Here is an 18,878-nt window from a genome sequence, read left to right on the forward strand (position 1 = left end):
CAGAGAGGCTGCAAAGAGATTTAGATAGGTTAATGGGCTAAGGTTTGGCAGATGGAATAAAATGTCGGAAAGTGTGAGGTCATCCACCTTGGGGAAAAAAAACAGTAAAAGGGAATATTATTTGAATGGGGAGAAATTACAATATGCTGCGGTGCAGAGGGACCTGGGGGTCCTTGTGCATGAATCCCAAAAAGCAGGTGCAGCAGGTAATCAGGAAGGCGAATGGAATGTTGGCCTTCATTGCGAGAGGGATGGAGGACAAAAGCAGGGAGGTCCTGCTGCAACTGTACAGGGTATTGGTGAGGCCGCACCTGGAGTACTGCGTGCAGTTTTGGTCACCTTACTTAAGGAAGGATATAATAGCTTTGGAGGGGGTACAGAGACGATTCACTAGGCTGATTCCGGAGATGAGGGGGTTACCTTATGATGATAGATTGAGTAGACTGGGTCTTTACTCATTGGAGTTCAGAAGGATGAGGGGTGATCTTAAAGAAACAGTTAAAATAATGAAAGGGATAGACAAGATAGAGGCAGAGAGGTTGTTTTCACTGGTCGGGGAGACTAGAACTCGGGGGCACAGCCTCAAAATATGGGGGAGTCAATTTAAAACCGAGTTGAGAAGGAATTTCTTGTCCCAGAGGGTTGTGAATCTGTGGAATTCTCTGCCCAAGGAAGCAGTTGAGGATAGCTCATTGAATGTATTCAAGTCACAGATAGATAGATTTTTAACCAATAAGAGAATTAAGGGTTACGGGGAACGGGCGGGTAAGTGGAGCTGAGTCCACGTCCAGATCAGCCATGATCTTGTTGAATGGCGGAGCAGGCTCGAGGGGCTTGATGGCCTACTCCTGTTCCTAATTCTTATGTTCTTATGTTATCCACTTGCCTCACTCTCTCCCCACAGCTCCGTATCTTCCGGTTAGTCATCCGGTTTTCCCTCAAAAAATGCAATGGTCTCTGTCTCAAAATGGCAAAATATTCCATGAAATAGAGTAGACAGGAAGGACCAATTTCCCTTAGCAGAGGGGTCAACAACCAGGGGGCATAGATTGAAAGTAAATGATAAGAGGTTTGGAGGGGATTTGAAGGCAAATGGTGGAAGAGGCAGAAACTCTCACCATATTTAAAAAGTACTTGGATGTGCACTTGAAGTGCCATAACCTACAGGGCTACGGACCAAGAGCTGGAAAATGGAATTAGGCTGGATAGCTTTTTGTCAGCCGGCGCGGACACATCGGGCCGGTATGGTCTCCTTCTGTTCTGTATGATTCTATGTTTCAAACTTATCCTAACCTCTCCCCTCACTCACCTATAACCATGACCCCCCCTCGTCACTTATTCTCCAACCATAAGAACATAAGAACTAGGAGCAGGAGTAGGCCATATGGCCCCTCGAGCCTGCTCCGCCATTTAATAAGATCATGGCTGATCTGATCATGGACTCAGCTCCACTTCCCTGCCCGCTCCCCATAACCCTTTATTCCCTTATCGCTCAAAAATCTGTCCATCTCCACCTTAAATATATTCAATGACCCAGCCTCCACAGCTCTCTGGGGCAGAGAATTCCACAGATTTACAACCCTCTGAGAGAAGAAATTTCTCCTGATCTCAGTTTTACATCGGCGGCCCCTTATTCTGAGACTATGTCCCCTAGTTTTAGTTTCCCCTATGAGTGGAAATATCCTCTCTGCATCCACCCTGTCAAGCCCTCTCATTATCTTAAATGTTTCAATAAGATTACCTCTCATTCTTCTGAACAGTATAATGTGGATAAATGTGAGGTTATCCACTTTGGGGGCAAAAACACGAAAGCAGAATATTATCTGAATGGCGGCAGACTAGGAAAAGGGGAGGTGCAACGAGATCTGAGTGTCAGGGTACATCAGTCATTGAAAGTTGGCATGCAGGTACAGCAGGCAGTGAAGAAGGCAAATGGTATGTTGGCCTTCATAGCCAGGGGATTTGAGTATAGGAGCAGAAAGGTCTTACTGCAGTTGTACAGGGCTTTGGTGAGGCCTCCCCTGGAATATTGTGTTCAGTTTTGGTCTCCTAATCTGAGGAAGGACGTTCTTGCTATTGAGGGAGTGCAGCGAAGGTTCATCAGACTGATTCCCATGGCTGGTCTGACATATGAGGAGAGACTGGATCAACTGGGCCTTTATACACTGGAGTTTAGAAGGATGAGAGGGGATCTCAGAAACATATAAGATTCTGAACGGATTGGACAGGTTAGATGCGGGTAGAATGTTCCCGATGTTGGGGAAGTCCAGAACCAGAGGACACAGCCTTAGGATAAGGGGTAGGCCATTTAGGACTGAGATGAGTAGAAACTTCTTCACTCAGAGAGTTGTTAACCTGTGGAATTCCCTACTGCAGAGAGTTGTTGATGCCAGTTCATTGGATATATTCAAGAGGGAGTTAGATATGGCCCTTACGGCTATAGGGATCAAGGGGTGTGGAGAGAAAGTAGAAAAGGGGTACTGAGGGAATGATCAGCCGTGATCTTATTAAATGGTGGTGCAGGCTCGAAGGGCCGAACGGCCTACTCCTGCACCTATTTTCTGTGCTTCTATGAACTCCAATGAGTATAGGCTCAACCTACTCAACCTATTTTCATAAGTCAACTCTCTCAAATCTGGAATCAACCTTGTGAACCTTCTCTGAACAGCCTCCAATGCAAGTATATCCTTCCTTAAATACAGAGACCAAAACTGTACGCAGTACTCTAGGTGTGGCCTCACCAATACCCTGTACAGTTGTAGCAGGACTTCTCTGCTTTTATACTCTATCCCCCTTGCAATAAAGGCCAACATTCCATTTGCCTTCCTGATTACTTGCTGTACCTGCATACTAACTTTTTGTGTTTCATGCACAAGGGCTCCCAAGTCCCTCTGTACTGCAGCACTTTGCAATTTTTCTCCATTTAAATTATAATTTGCTGTTCTATTTTTTCTGCCAAAGTGCTTAACCTCACATTTTCCCACATTATACTCCATCTGCCAAATTTTCGCCTACTCACATAGCCTGTCTATATCCCTTTGCAGATTTTTTGTGTCCTCCTCACAATTTGTTTTCCCACCCATCTTTATATCATCAGCAAATTTGGCTACATTACACTCAGTCCCTTCATCCAAGTTATTAATATAGATTGTAAATAGTTGAGGCCCCAGCACTGATCCCTGCGGCACCCCACTAGTTACAGTTTGCCAACCGGAAAATTACCCATTTATCCCGACTCTCTGTTTTCTGTTAGTTAGCCAATCCTCGATCCATACTAATATATTATCCCCAACCCCGTGAACCTTTATATTGTGCAGTAACCTTTTATGTGGCACCTTATCGAATGCCTTCTGGAAATTCAAATACACCACATCCACTGGTTCCCCCTTATCCACCCTGCTCATTACATCCTCAAAGAACTCCAGCAAATTTTTCAAACACGATTTCCCTTTCATAAAACCATGCTGACTCTGCTTGACTGAATTATGCTTTTCCAAATGTCCCACTACTGCTTCCGTAATAATGGACTCCAGCATTTTCCCAACGACAGATGTTAGTCTAACTGGTCTACAGTTTCCTGCTTTTGGACTGCCTCCTTTTTAAATAAGGGCGTTACATTTGCGGTTTTCCAATCCGTTGGGACCTCCCCAGAATCCAGGGAATTTTGGTAGATTACAACCAATGCATCCACTATCTCTGCAGCCACTTCTTTTAATATCCTCGGATGTAGGCCATCAGGTTCAGGGGACTTGTCCGCCTTTAGTCCCATTAGTTTACTGAGTAGTACTTCTTTAGTGATAGTGATTGTATTAAGTTCCTCCCTCCCTATAGCCCCTTGATTATCCACTATTGGAATATTTTTAGTGTCTTCTTCTGTGAAGACCAATACAAAATATTTGTTCAACGTCTCTGCCATTTCCCTGATCCCCATTATTAATTCCCCAGTCTTATCCTCTAGGGGACCAACATTTACTTTAGCCACTCTTTTACCTTTTTATGTACCTGTAGAAACTTTTACTATCTGTTTTTATATTTCGTTCTAATTTACTTTCATAATTTAACTTCCCTCTCTTCATTATTTTATGTAGTCGTTCTTTGCTGTCTTTTAAAAGTTTCCCAATCCTCTGGCCTCCCACTAGTCTTGGCCACAGTGTATGCCCTTGTTTTCAATTTGACACCATCCCTTATTTCCTTAGATAGCCATGGATGGTTATCCCGTCTTGTACAGTCTTTCCTTGTCATTTCCTTCTGAACCAGAGGAAATAAGTCTTTCCCTATTCACTATCAAAACCCTTCATAATTTAAAAAATAAAACTGCTTTTAAAATCTCCTTTACTCCAAAGAAATAGTCTCTATCTCAAATTGCTTCTCATTACTGTAGTTTCCCCTCCTGGGTGGTTGGTTAGCTTTCTTTGGCTTTCTTGTCCACAGCACTGAAACAGCACTAACCAAAACCATACATGACATGCTCTGTGACCATGGCCCTGGTGCATTATCTCGCCTTGTCCTTTGTATTGTATTTGCTTCATGGATTCTTTACTTAAGAATTCATAGCAATACACTGCTAATAAGAACTAGTTGGTTTATTCGCAAAAGGTTTAACAATCACACTACACATTACGAGTTCATCCACCAGGCTCACAACCACCTGTCTCATCATGGATCCCCTAAACCCAACTGGCTGGGGTTTTATTGAGTCTTGTGAACATCACGTGACTGGCTAAGCCACTCCCTACTCAACAGCTCTGCAAATCTGTGAGCATACTCACAGGGGCATACATTACCAATCTGCAGCCCTTGACAATATCAAACGCAACATCACCTCTCGTTTCACTCCTCCATTATCCAGCTTGGTGGGACTGCCGTTGCTTGTTTCCACGCTTACTTATCTGGCTGTAAACAGAGTATCTCCGTAAATGGCTTCTCTTCCTGCCCCATTGGCACTTCTCCTCTTGCTCATTTACATGCTACCCCTGGGCAATATCATCTGTTTGAAGTTGGTCAACATCCACAGAAATGCTACAACCATCTCTACCTCTCCACCATCTACTCTTGGCTCTTTCTCTGCCTCTCTTGTCAAACTGCTTGTCAGCACCTCTAGTCTTGGGTGAGTTGCCACTGCCTCCAGTTAAACATTGGGAAGACCAAAGCCATTGTCTTCAGCCCCGACCGACGATCCCATCCCTCTCCCTGGTCATTGTCTCAGGCCAAACCATAGCCTTCGTGACCTTGCCGTCGTATTTGACCCCAAGTGGAGCTTCCGATCTGTATCTTCTCCATCGCAAAGATCGCCTACCTCAACCTCCGTTCCAGCTCCGTCCATCTGCTGCTGAAACCATCATGCATGCCTTTGTCATCTCTGGACTTGATTATTTAAATACTCTCCTGGCTGACTTTTCAAGCTTTACTCTCTTTAAACTGCAGTTCCACCAAACCTCCGCTGCCCATATCCTATCCTGCACTATCCAGCTGAACCATAAAGAAAAATAAAGATTTACATTTATATAGCGCCTTTCACGACCTCAGGACGTCCCAAAGCACTTTTGAAGTGTACTCACTGTTGTAATGTAGGAAACGTAGCAACCAATATGCGCACAGCAAGCTCCTACAAACAGTACTGTGATAATGACCGGATAATCTTTTTTTTAGTGATGTTGATTGAGGGATAAATATTGGCCCAGGACACTGGGGAGAACTCCCCAACTCTTCTTCGAAATAGCGTCATGGGATCTTTTATGTGCACCTGGGAGGACAGATGGAGCTTCGGTTTAACGTCTCATCCGACAGATGGCATCTCCGACAGTGCAGCACTCCCTCAGTACGCACTGGAGTGGGACTTGAACCCACAAACTTCTGACTCAGAGGCTTCTTTTTTTCTTTCTTTCTTTCTTTCACTCTCTCTCTTTTCCCACTCTCTCTGGCCCACCATTGGAGGCTGTGCCTTCCGAGCCCAGGGTCCAAAGTATGTGGAACTCCCTCTCTAAACTCCTCTCCTACTCAATACTGCGTCTTTGACCAAGCTTTTGATCGTCCCTCCTGATATCTCCTTCTTTGGCACAGCGTTCATTTTACGAATACACCTCTGTCAAATGCCTTGGGGTGTTTATTTACATTAAAAGTGCTTTTTAAATACAAATTATTGTTATTTGTATATGACGATACCCAAAACTGAACAGAGTGCTCTAATTGGCTCCTAACAAGTGTTTTGTAAAGAAAGAGAGCGCTTACATTTATATAGCGTCCCAAAACATTTCACAGCCAATTAATTACTGCTGAAGTGTAATCACTGCTGTAATGTAAGAAAACACAGCAGCTAATTTATGCACAGCAGGTACCCGCGTACAGCAATAAGAAAAATGAGGAATTAAACAGTTTTCGTGGTATTGTACGAGGGATAAATGCTGGCCAGCAGACTAGGAGAACTCCCCTGCTCTTCTTCGAAATAGTGCCACGTGCTATTTACATCCACCTGAAGGAGACGGGGCCTTGGGTTGACATCTCGTCCGAAAGACGGCACGTCTGACAGTGCAGCGCTCTCTCAGCATTGCACTGGAGTGTCAGCTGGCGATCATGTGCTTGAGTCCTGGAGTAGAACTTGAAGCCCCGACCTTCAGACTGGGAAACATTGAACGGAGGCTGACACATAATTGTGCAAACTTATCATTAGACCAAGCTTTTGGTCACCTGTCCTAACATCTCTTCAAGTGGCTCGGTGTCAAATGTGTGTTTGGTAACACTCCTGCGAAGCGCCTTGGGATGTTTTTACTACGCTAGCGGTACTATATAAATGCACACTGTTGTGGTTATAAGACCCCACGGGTGAAGGTTTTGCCCGAGTTCCCGTCATATAGCTAATTTCCTCATTTTGGTGTCTGAACACTTCAAGACAATGAACTATTGGGCTGGATCAATTCCCTTCATTACCTCAATAACTTCAATTCCCTTCATTAACTTCAAAACTTCAATTCCCTTCATAACCTTCAATTATGCCCTCTAAATGCCTCCTCTTTTCTAAGAAAATGATGCTAACTCCCTTAACCTTTCCCCTAACAAACACCTGATGCCCAGAATCACCCTCTTTGCCAACTATCAGACGCATAACCCTCTTCACATCACCTGGTGACCAGAACTATCCACAATGTTCCACATAGGGTCCGACCAACAACAATATAACCTCGTTAGATTTGTATTCGATTTCTCTGCTAGTGCAACATAGTTCTGATGAAGTCATCAAACGTCAATGAAACATGCCTTTTCTCCTTCCAGTTGCTGATGAGGAAGGTACCGACGGATTTTTTTGAGGATGTTTCCAGTAAAGTGGACAAAGGAGAACCAGTTGATGTGGTATATTTGGACTTTCAGAAGGCTTTCGACAAGGTCCCACACAAGAGATTAATGTGCAAAGTTAAAGCACATGGGATTGGGGGTAGTGTGCTGACGTGGATTGAGAACTGGTTGTCAGACAGGAAGCAAAGAGTAGGAGTAAATGGGTACTTTTCAGAATGGCAGGCAGTGACTAGTGGGGTACCGCAAGGTTCTGTGCTGGGGCCCCAGCTGTTTACATTGTACATTAATGATTTAGACGAGGGGATTAAATGTAGTATCTCCAAATTTGCAGTTTGACACTAAGTTGGGTGGCAGTGTGAGCTGCGAGGAGGATGCTATGAGGCTGCAGAGTGACTTGGATAGGTTAGGTGAGTGGGCAAATGAATGGCAGATGAAGTATAATGTGGATAAATGTGAGGTTATCCACTTTGGTGGTAAAAACAGAGAGACAGACTATTATCTGAATGGTGACAGATTAGGAAAAGGGAAGGTGCAACGAGACCTGGGTGTCATGGTACATCAGTCATTGAAGGTTGGCATGCAGGTACAGCAGGCGGTTAAGAAAGCAAATGGCATGTTGGGCCTTCATAGCGAGGGGATTTGAGTACAGGGGCAGGGAGGTGTTGCTACAGTTGTACAGGGCCTTGGTGAGGCCACACCTGGAGTATTGTGTACAGTTTTGGTCTCCTAACTTGAGGAAGGACATTCTTGCTATTGAGGGAGTGCAGCGAAGATTCACCAGACTGATTTCCGGGATGGTGGGACTGACCTATCAAGAAAGACTGGATCAACTGGGCTTGTATTCACTGGAGTTCAGAAGAATGAGAGGGGACCTCATAGAAACGTTTAAAATTCTGACGGGTTTAGACAGGTTAGATGCAGGAAGAATGTTCCCAATGTTGGGGAAGTCCAGAACCAGGGGTCACAGTCTAAGGATAAGGGGTAAGCCATTTAGGACCGAGATGAAGAGAAACTTCTTCACCCAGAGAGTGGTGAACCTGTGGAATTCTCTACCACAGAAAGTTGTTGAGGCCAATTCACTAAATATATTCAAAAGGGAGTTAGATGAAGTCCTTACTACTCGGGGGATCAAGGGGTATGGCGAGAAAGCAGGAATGGGGTACTGAAGTTTCATGTTCAGCCATGAACTCATTGAATGGCGGTGCAGGCTAGAAGGGCTGAATGGCCTGCTCATGCGCCTATTTTCTATGTTTCTATGACACCCTTCCTCCTAATGGCCAGCTTCTTGCTTATTCAACACAAGGAGAGTTTGGCTACTTATGAAACAGGTTACTGATGCAGATAATGATTCGAATGGAGAAATTTCTCTCTCTTTCTTAGGGAGTAGTGACAGACAAGATCCCTCTTTCCGGAGATGAGGGTTTGACTTATGAAGATAGGTTGAGTAGGTTGGGCCTCTACTCAGTGGAATTCAGAAGAATGAGAGGTGATCTTAAGAATATAAGGGTGCTTGACAAGGTGGATGCAGAGAGGATGTTTCCACTGATAGGGGAGACTGGAACTAGGGGACATAATCTTAGAATAAGGGGCCGCCCATTTAAATCAGAGATGAGGAGGAATTTCTTCTCTCAGAGGGTTGTAAATCTGTGGAATTTGCTGCCTCAGAGAGCTGTGGAAGCTGGGTCATTGAATAAATTTAAGACAGAGATAGACAGTTTCTTAACCGATAAGGGAATAGGAGTTATGAGGAGCGGGCGGGGAAGTGGACCTGAGTCCATGATCGGATCAGCCATGATGGTATTAAATGGCGGAGCAGGCTCGAGGGGCCGTATGGCCTACTCCTGCTCCTATTTCTTATATTTCAAAGTGGGTGTTGATGGGAAGATTCCATATGAAAGGGTGCACTGATGGCCAGGTACTTCTCTTTGAAAGCTTCCTTCAAATTAAACAAGTTTGGCATTACCCAGGGGGCCCAAGCACGGAGAGTGGGAGGCCCAGCTGAATACGTATAGATAAGGAAAGTACAGGAGCTCGAAAAAAAATTCCCAACTCCAGCACAACTATTTGATTCACAGATCAAAGAACAAACTGATCACTCTCCCCTACCCAAATGACGTACAGCCCATCACTGGTGAAGATGTACATATCTTCAATCAGGATACTGGAGATAACCAAGACTGCAGCTGGGTCCTTCGTGATCCGCATTCACAACGCATTTCATTACAAAACCAATGATTGAATAAAACAAAAAAAAAGAACAACAAAGCCAGGAAAAATGAGCGATTCGTATCACAGGTTTAATTCGGGAAGAATTTTTTGTTGCTGTTGCGAGAAGCCAGTCTTTTCAACACTTTGCAAATTTCCAGTGTTGAAGTTTCAGAAACCCCAGCAAACGCGTCTCTCAGTTTCGCAGGTTGCAATCTGCAGAAGCAGATGAGTTTTCAGTTTCCGTGATGGAGCAAAGAATTCTGCGCTCGTCCAATCTGCCCTGCTGCGCATCCCTAATTTTCTCGTTCCACCGTTGGCAGCCGTGTCTTAAGGAGTCGAGGTCCCATGCTCTGAAAATCTCACCCTAAACCTCCCTCTCCTCCTTATAGACTACTTAAAGCCTACCTCTTTGACCAAGCTTTTGCTCCCGGACCTAACATCTCCTTAATCGGTGTCTAAAATTTGTCAGAAAACACTCCTGTGAAGCTTCTTGGAATGTTTTACTATGTTAAAGGCGCTATATAAATGCAACAATTTCTACAAACTATTTAACCTGTCAGGCGAAGGTTAATTGTTAACAGAAAAGATTCAGGAGAATGATTTCCGGGATGAGGGACTTATAAGAACATAAGAAATAGGAGCAGGAGTAGGCCATAGGGCCCCTCGAGCATGTTCCACCATTTAATACGATCATGGCTGATCCGATCGTGGACTCAGGTCCACTTCCCTGCCCGCTCCCCATAACCCTTTACACCCTTATCGGTTAAGAAACTGTCTGTCTCTGTCTTAAATTTTTTCAATGTCCCAGCTTCCACAGCTCTCTGAGGCAACGAATTCCACAGATTTACAACCCTCAGAGAAGAAATTCCTCCTCATCTCAGTTTTAAATGGGCGGCCCCTTATTCTAAGATTATGCCCCCTAGTTCTAGTCTCCCCCCATCAGTGGAAACATCCTCTCTGCATCCACCTTGTCAAGCCCTCTCATAATCTTATACGTGGATAGATTGGAGAAGCTGGGTTTGTTCTCTTTAGATCAGAGAAGGTTGAGGGGAGATTTGATAGAGGTGTTCAAAATCATGAGAGGTCTAGACAGAGTAGAGTGAGAGAAACTGTTCCCATTGGTGGAAGGGTCAAGAGACAGAGGACACAGATTTAAGATGTTTGGCAGAAGAACCAAAGGCGACATGAGAAAAAACATTTTTACGCAGCGAGTGGTTAGGATCTGGAATGCACGGCCTGAAAGGGTGGTGGAGGCAGACTCAATCGTGGCTTTCAAAAGGGAATTGGATTAGTACCTGAAAAAAAAGAATTTGCAGGGCTACGGGGAAAGGGCGGGGGAGTGGGACTGGCTGAGGTGCTCTTGCAGAGAGCCGGCACGGGCTCGACGGGCCGAATGGCCTCCTTCCATGCTGTAACCGTTCTATGATTCTATGATGTTGTTGTTGTTGAGGGAGGATGGGTTGCTTAAACACTAAACAAGGACGAACGGTATTCGTGCTTCTCAATACCAGGATATGGTCTGCTAGTTGTTATGGAACTGCACTTTGGGGCTGCTAAGCCTAGACTCCGGCTTTGCTATATCTTAGTATAATGGAGTATAAGAGTAAAGACATCCTACTGCAATTATATAGGACCCTGGTGAGACCGCATCTGGAGTATTGTGTACAGTTTTGGTCTTCTTACCTAAGACAGGATATACTTGCCATTGAGGGAGTGCATTGAAGGTTCACCACTGATTCCTGGGATGGGGATAGTGTCTATGAGGAGAGGTCGAGTAGACTAGGCCTATATTCTCTAGAGTTTAGAAGAATGAGAGGTGATCGCATTGAAACTTACAAAATTCTTACAGGGCTTGACAGGGTAGATGCAGGGAAGATGTTTCCCCCTGGCTGGGGAGTCTAGAAATAGGAGTCACAGTATCAGAATAAGGGGTCGTCCATTTAGGACTGAGATGGGGAGAAATTTCTTCACCCAGAGGGTGGTGAATCTTTGGAATTCTCTACCCCAGAGGGCTGTGGAGGCTCAGTCGTTGAATATATTCAAGACAGAGATCGATAGATTTTTGGATATTAAGGGAATCAAGGGACATGGGGATGGTGCAGGAATGTGGAGTTGAGGTAGAAGATCAGCCATGATCTTATTGAATGGCGGTGCAGGCTCGAGGGGCCGAATGGCCTACTCCCACTCCGAATTCTTATGTACTTAGCTCTCTGGACTGAAGTAAGTGGAGGGTGTTACTTTGGGGAAATGAGCATGCGGTCGACATTGACCAAACAAAATCTCTACCTGGGTACATTTTATGAACCAGCTTGGTTTGGAGATGGAAACATGGTGATGTGTCAGACATCCCGGCTTCACAAAAAAACATTTATGACATGCGTCATCACAACACAACATATTCCTCTGACTGAGGGAGGGGGAAACATTTTAAGCACAAACCAGATTGAAACTCCTTTAATTTGTATTTGTTTTTTGTGGAAATCGTAACAATGCATTAAATTTATTGGCAGCCACAATTAACAGAACAGGAATGACAACAATGTCATGAAAATATTTATCGGGCTACATGTGGTCAAATAAAGAGACTCTAATTTTGGCATCGCCCTAGAGTTTCATGTCTACATCTCAGATTTTCAAATATGCAGATTGGGAGGACTTAAAGCACATTATTGGGGCTGGGTAAAGGGGCCGTGCTCTCTATCTAACCTGTGTTAGCCATGATGGCTTCGTGGTAGCTCCCTCTCTTCTGAGTCACACTCCAGAGTCTTGAGCACATCATCTAGGCTGACACTCCAGTGCAGATGACACTAAGCTGGGTGGCGGTGTGAGCGGTGAGGAGGACGCTAAGAGGCTGCAGGGTGACTTGGACAGGTTAGGTAAGTGGGCAAATGCATGGCAGATGCAATATAATGTGGATAAATGTGAGCAAAAACACGAAGGAAGAATATTATCTAAATGACAGCAGATTAGGAAAAGGGGAGGTGCAACGAGACCTGGGTGTCATGGTACATCAGTCATTGAAAGTTGGCATGCAGGTACAGCAGGCGGTGAAGAAGGCAAATGGCATGTTGGCCTTCATAGCTAGGGGATTTGAGTATAGCAGCAGGGAGGTCATACTGCAGTTGGACAGGGCCTTGGTGAGGCCTCAGCTGGAATATTGTGTACAGTTTTGGTCTCCTAATCTGAGGAAGGACGTTCTTGCTATTGAGGGAGTGCAGCGAATGTTCACCAGACTGATTCCCGGGATGGCAGGACTGATATATGAGGAGAGACTGGATCGACTCGGCCTGTATTCACTGGAGTTTAGAAGGATGAGAGGAGATCTCAAAGAAACATATAAAATTCTGACGGGACTGGACAGGTTAGATGCAGGAAGAATATTCCCGATGTTGGGGAAGTCCAGAACCAGGGGACACAGTCTAAGGATAAGAGGTAAGCCCTTTAGGACTGAGATGAGGAGAAACTTCTTCACTCAGAGAGTTGTTAACCTGTGGAATTCTCTACCGCAGAGAGTTGTTGATGCCAGTTCGTTGGATATATTCAAGAGGGATTTAGATATGGCCCTTATGGCTAAAGGGATCAAGGAGTATGGAGAGAAAGCAGGAAAGGGGTACTGAGGTGAATGATCAGCCATGATCTTATTGAATGGTGGTACAGGCTCGAAGGGCCGAATGGCCTACTCCTGCACCTATTTTCTATGTTTCTATGTTTCTAGTACTGAGGGAGTGCTGCACTGTCGGGGTGCCGACATTTGGATGAGATGTTAAACCGAGGCCCCGCCTGCTCTCTCAGGTGGACGTAAAAGATGCCATCGTACTATTTTGAAGAAGAGCAGGGCAGTTCTCGCCAATATTTATCCCTCAACCAACACCACTAAAAATCAGATTATCTGGTCATTATATTATTGCTGTTTGTGGGAGCTTGCTGTGTGCAAATTGTCTGCCGCATTTCCTACATTCGAACAATGACTGCACTTTAAAAGTACTTCATTGACTGTAAAGCACCATGGGACGTCCTGATCATAAAAAAACTACGATATACCGTGCTGTACCTGCCACGGGAGTGTTTGATGGGACAGTGTAGAGGGAGCTTTACTCTGTATCTAACCCGTGCTGTACCTGTCCTGGGAGTGTTTGATGGGACAGTGTAGAGGGAGCTTTACTCTGTATCTAACCCGTGCTGTACCTGTCCTGGGAATGTGTGATGGGACAGTGTAGAGGGAGCTTTACTCTGTATCTAACCCGTGCTGTACCTGCCCTGGGAGTGTTTGATGGGACAGTGTAGAGGGAGCTTTACTCTGTATCTAACCCGTGCTGTACCTGTCCTGGGAATGTGTGATGGGACAGTGTAGAGGGAGCTTTACTCTGTATCTAACCCGTGCTATACCTACCCTGGGATTGTTTAATGGGACAGTGTAGAGGGAGCTTTACTCTGTATCTAACCCGTGCTATACCTACCCTGGGATTGTTTAATGGGACAGTGTAGAGGGAGTTTTACTCTCTATCTAACCCGTGCTGTACCTGCCCTGGGAGTGTTTGATGGGACAGTGTAGAGGGAGTTTTACTCTGTATCTAACCCGTGCTGTACCTGGGCAGGGAGTGCAGGACGGTGTGGTGTAGATGGAACGTCTGATGCTGATACTGGTGTTGGAAAGTGTTCATTTCCCTCATTCTGACATCAAAATTGCACCAAGATATGTCAGTTTTAAAAGGTAGCTAAATGCGTTTAGAACAGAAAAGAATGAGACAGGCTCATGTATGAGTGAGATGAAGAGGGTGGGAGGAGGCTCGTGTGGAGCACAAACAGCAGCATAGAAAAAATGGCCTGTTTCTATGCTGTATTTATATTGCCAACGGTTAATACAGGACTAATATACGGACACGAAAAGGACTCCAGGTTCACTTACCTCAGTGAGTCCGACGTGCTGCTTCTTGATAACATTTTGTAAACAGTTGCTTAGTGTCCGGGTCAGCAGGAGATTGGTGGATTTCCGGATCATGTCATCGATTTCTGTTGAGCTGAAAAAAAATATTACTTTCTTTAAATTGTCCAGTAATTGGACATCACTCGTATAGTATAAACTTTTTTTTGGGGTGAATGCTGTGCTCATTAAGATGCGGTTAATGTTGAGAAATTGAACACATTCCATTTTAGGCATGCATTGCCAGCATCAAGCATTTCCAGATCAGGAACAGAACTGACTCACTTCCCCCACACTGTCTGGTCAAACACAGCATAAAACTCTCTGCTCCAATAGTATGCCTACCCCAAACCTGCAATCAGTGCATCCTTCTGTATGGGCCGTGGCTTAGTGGGCAGCACTCTCGCCTCTGGTGTCAGGAGGTCATGGGTTCAAGTCCAGAGAGTTGAGCAAAAAAATCTCGACTGGCACTCCCAATACTGAAGGAAGCGCTGCACTGTTGGAGGTGCCGTTTTGCAGACCAGACGTTAAACCGAGGGCCCGTCTGATCTCTCTGGTGGACGTAAAAGATCCTACTGAGCTATTCGAAGAAGAGCAGGGGATTTCTCTCCGGTGTCCTGGAGCCAATATATATCCCTCAACCAACATTTTAAAAAAAAGAGATTATCTGGTCATTATCACATTGCTGTTCGTGGGACCTTGCTGTGTGCAAATTTGGCTGCTGCGCTTCCTACTTTGCAAAAGTTACTCGGCTTCACAAAGTGCTGTAAAGTGCTTTGGGACATCCGGTGGTCGTGAAAGGATCGTATAAAATGCAAGTACTTCTTTTTTTTCCTTTCAAATGGGAGTGTTCATCAGCCTTCCGATGTTATGCATTCTCAGGATGTGGGCGTCGCTGGCAAAGCAGTCATTTGTCGTACATCCCTCGCTAGAAATATTCAGAATAAAACCATAAAGCCAGCTGACAAAAAACTTCTCCCTTCAGCATCGCAACTTTCAAGTCCATCCAAGGCTTGAATACCGTGCCTGTACCAGCCTTTCACATTTTAGGCCAGAATAAAAGAAAGTGCTTGTCATCTGTTACATGATCCCTCTCATGACCTCTTGCCTCTAATATCTGTAACATGCTGTTACCTTCCTTGACTGTTCTGCTGACATCTTTAAGGTGATAGCTCCTCCGAACTTTCCTCTCTTGTTACCCCTAATATCTAAATAAATTGCCCTACATGCTTTCTCCTCAACGCATCAACACTATTGAAACCGATAGGAACATAGTATAGATGCATTTAAGGGGATATGAGGGAGAAGGGAATAGAAACATAGAAATTAGGTGCAGGAGTAGGCCTTTCGGCCCTTCGAGCCTGCACCGCCATTCAATAAGATCATGGCTGATCATTCAACCTCAGTGCCCCTTTCCTGCTTTCTCTCCATACTCCTTGAGCCCTTTTGCCGTAAGGGCCACATCTAACTCCATTTTGAATATATCTAATGAACTGGCCTCAACAACTTTCTGTGGTAAAGAATTCCACAGGTTAACCACTCTCTGAGTGAAGAAGTTTCTCCTCATCTCAGTCCTAAATGGCTTACCCCTTATTCTTAAGACTGTGACCCCTGGTTCTGGAACTCCCCAGAAACGGGAACATTCTTCCTGCCTCTAACCTGTCCAATCTCGTCAGAATTTTCTATGTTTCTATGAGATCCCCTCTCGTTCTTCTAAACTCCAGTGGATACAAGCCCAGTTGATCCAGTCTCTCCTCATATGTCAGTCCTGCCATCCCAGGAATCAGTCTGGTGAACCTTCGCTGTACTCCCTCAATAGCAAGAATGTCCTTCCTCAGATTAGGGGACCAAAAGTGAACACAATATTCCAGGTGTGGCCTCACCAAGATCCTGTACAACTGCAGTAAGACCTCCCTGCTCCGATAATCAAATCCTCTAGCTATGAAGGCCAACATGCCAATAGAGGAATATGCTGATAGATTTAGATGAGGAAAGACGGGAGGAGGCTCGAGTGGAGCATAAACGCCGGCGTGGACTAGTTGGGCCGAATGGCCTGCTTCTGTGCCGTATATCTTATGTAATCCTATGTAACAGGGGGAGGCCATTTAGTCCCTCAAGCCTGGCCCTCTGTTCACAGATCACAGCTGATCTGTAGCTCAAACCCATTTACCCACATTTGTTTCATATCCCAGTACTCACTACAACATCTCCCATGCTAACTCATTTCTTCCGAGGATCTCAATCCACCCCCGTCCCCCTCCCCCCACCTCCCCCAACCCCGAAGTCTTCCCTCCATCTGCAACGTACAGGACTTTAATACCCTAGCTGGTTGTCATATCCTCAAAGTTAGATATCGATAAGAAAACAACGGGTTCGAGGGGTAATGACAAAGGAGAAGAAGAGTGGAGTGCTCCAGAGGCCAATGGTCAAACCACTACTGGTTTCTAATTTACACTGAGATCTGTTAACAACTCCATTGGCGTGCGACGAACAGGACGGTAGATGGCAAACTCGATGGACCTTGGCAAAAGCAAAATACCGCGGATGCTGGAAATTTGAAATAAAGACAGAAAATGCAGGAAATACTCAGCAGGTCAGGCAGCATCTGTGGCGAGAGAAACAGAGTTAACGTTTCAGGTTGATGACCCTTCGTCAGAACTGGAAAAAGTTTAGAGATGTAACAGGTTTTCAGCAAGTACAGAGGCTGGGAAAGGAGGGAGGGAAGGAAAGCGCATAAGTCAGGTGGAAGGCAGAAGAGATTGAATGACAAAAAGGGATGATAGTGCGAGGCAAAAGGGAGTGGTAATGGGATAAGTAAAGAAGCACACGATGGGTCTATAAGAGGTGTCATTGGGAATCATCAGCTGCTGCCTGAAAAAATGGGGGCAGAGGTTATGGTCTGAAATTGTTAAACTCGAAGAGAGACCAAAAGGTTGTAAAGTACTAATAGAAGGATGAGGTGCTGTTCCTTGAGCATCTAAATGGACCGTGCTCTTTTTTCATCCAGTAATTCCTAGGTTCTGACCAAAAATTGAGTTTCTAAACTCAATGCAAATTTTTTAAAATTATTCGTTCCTAGGATGTGGGTGTCGCTGGCAAGGCCGGCATTTATTGCCCATCCCTAATCGCCCCGGAGAAGGTGGTGGTGAGCCGCCTTCTTGAACCGCTGCAGTCCGTGTGATGAAGGTACTCCCACAGTGCTGTTCGGGAGGGAGTCCCAGGATTTTAACCCAGCGACGATGAAGGAACGGCCGCTATGTTTCCAAGTCAGGATGGTGTGTGACTTGGAGGGGAACTCGGAGGTGACGGTGTTCCCATGCTCCTCCTGCCCTCGGCAATGCCGAAGAAGCCTTGGCGAGTTGCTGCAGTGCATCTTGTAGAAGGTACACACAATTGGCGAAACTAGAATCGAAGGAGGCAGCTCAGAAACTGCAAAAGGAGTTCAACATAATATGTGAGCAGGCCAAACAATGACAATGAAATCTAATGCTAGACAGGTGTAAAGTATTACACATAGGAAGGGTGAGCAACATGCATACTTCATGAATCGTGTTGAAAAGCAAAGGATGAAGTCAAAAGAGACTTAGAAATCTCAACATGTTCAGCCAAAGCAAATAGAATTTTGAACGACATGACCAGAACAACACAGATTAAAAATCAGAGGAATTTATGATCGAACTGTACAGTGCTTTGGTCAGAACACACCTTGAGTTTTGTCTCCAGAAGTGGTCACCAAGACACAGGCGAGGCATTCAAGAACTGGAAGCAGTGCAGAGAAAAGCACCCTAGCGTAGATAAAATAGTAAAGGATATGGAAATGGAATATTCCTTTAAACTAAACAGTGGGAGTAGACCAAGGGGGACACAGGTTCAAACTAAAGTAAAAAGATCAGGAAGTTCTTCTTAATGTAGAGAGTGATCAGCACTTGGAATGGTCCTGGGTAGAGTGATGGAGGCAAAGCCATTTAAGAAGCAACTAGATGCAGCAATGAGATGAGAGGGCGTAGATTCTGAGGGGACTTGACAGGGTAGATGCAGAGACGATGTTGCCCCTCATGTGGGAATCTAGAACTAGGGGGCATAGTTTCAGAATAAGGGGTCGCCCAGTTAAAACGGAACTGAGGAGGAATTTCTTCTCTCAGAGGGACGTGAATCTTTGGAATTCTCTGCCCTCAGAGAGTAGTGGATACTGGGCCATTGAATATATTTAAGGCAGATATAAGCAGATTTTTGAATGATAAGGGAGTTGAGGGTTATGGGGAGTGGGCGGGGAAGTGGAGTTGAGGGCAAGATCAGATCAGCCATGATCTTATTGAATGGCGGAGCAGGCTCGAGGGGTCAAATGGCTGACTCCTGCTTCTATTTCTTATGGATGTATTAAGATGGGCCAAATAGCCTAGCACATCCGTAGGGATCTAGTGATCATTACTTCCAGCATCACCTTGTCTTCTCTGCTATTCTC

General features: G+C 45.1%; 1 protein-coding gene across 5 annotated transcripts in view; it reads right to left on the reverse strand.

Moving 5' to 3' along the window:
* LOC139235688 (exocyst complex component 6B-like) overlaps positions 1 to 18,878 on the reverse strand; it is a 780,151-nt gene that overhangs the window by 226,596 nt on the left and 534,677 nt on the right. For all 5 annotated transcript variants that reach the window (XM_070866730.1, XM_070866738.1, XM_070866752.1 and 2 more), the window contains exon 16: positions 14,402 to 14,513. In XM_070866730.1, coding sequence (XP_070722831.1) covers positions 14,402 to 14,513 — 112 coding nt within the window. The remainder of the gene's footprint in view (positions 1 to 14,401; positions 14,514 to 18,878) is intronic.

This window comes from Pristiophorus japonicus, chromosome 2, assembly GCF_044704955.1.
Source record: "Pristiophorus japonicus isolate sPriJap1 chromosome 2, sPriJap1.hap1, whole genome shotgun sequence".
Classification (NCBI taxonomy): Eukaryota; Metazoa; Chordata; class Chondrichthyes; family Pristiophoridae; genus Pristiophorus; species Pristiophorus japonicus.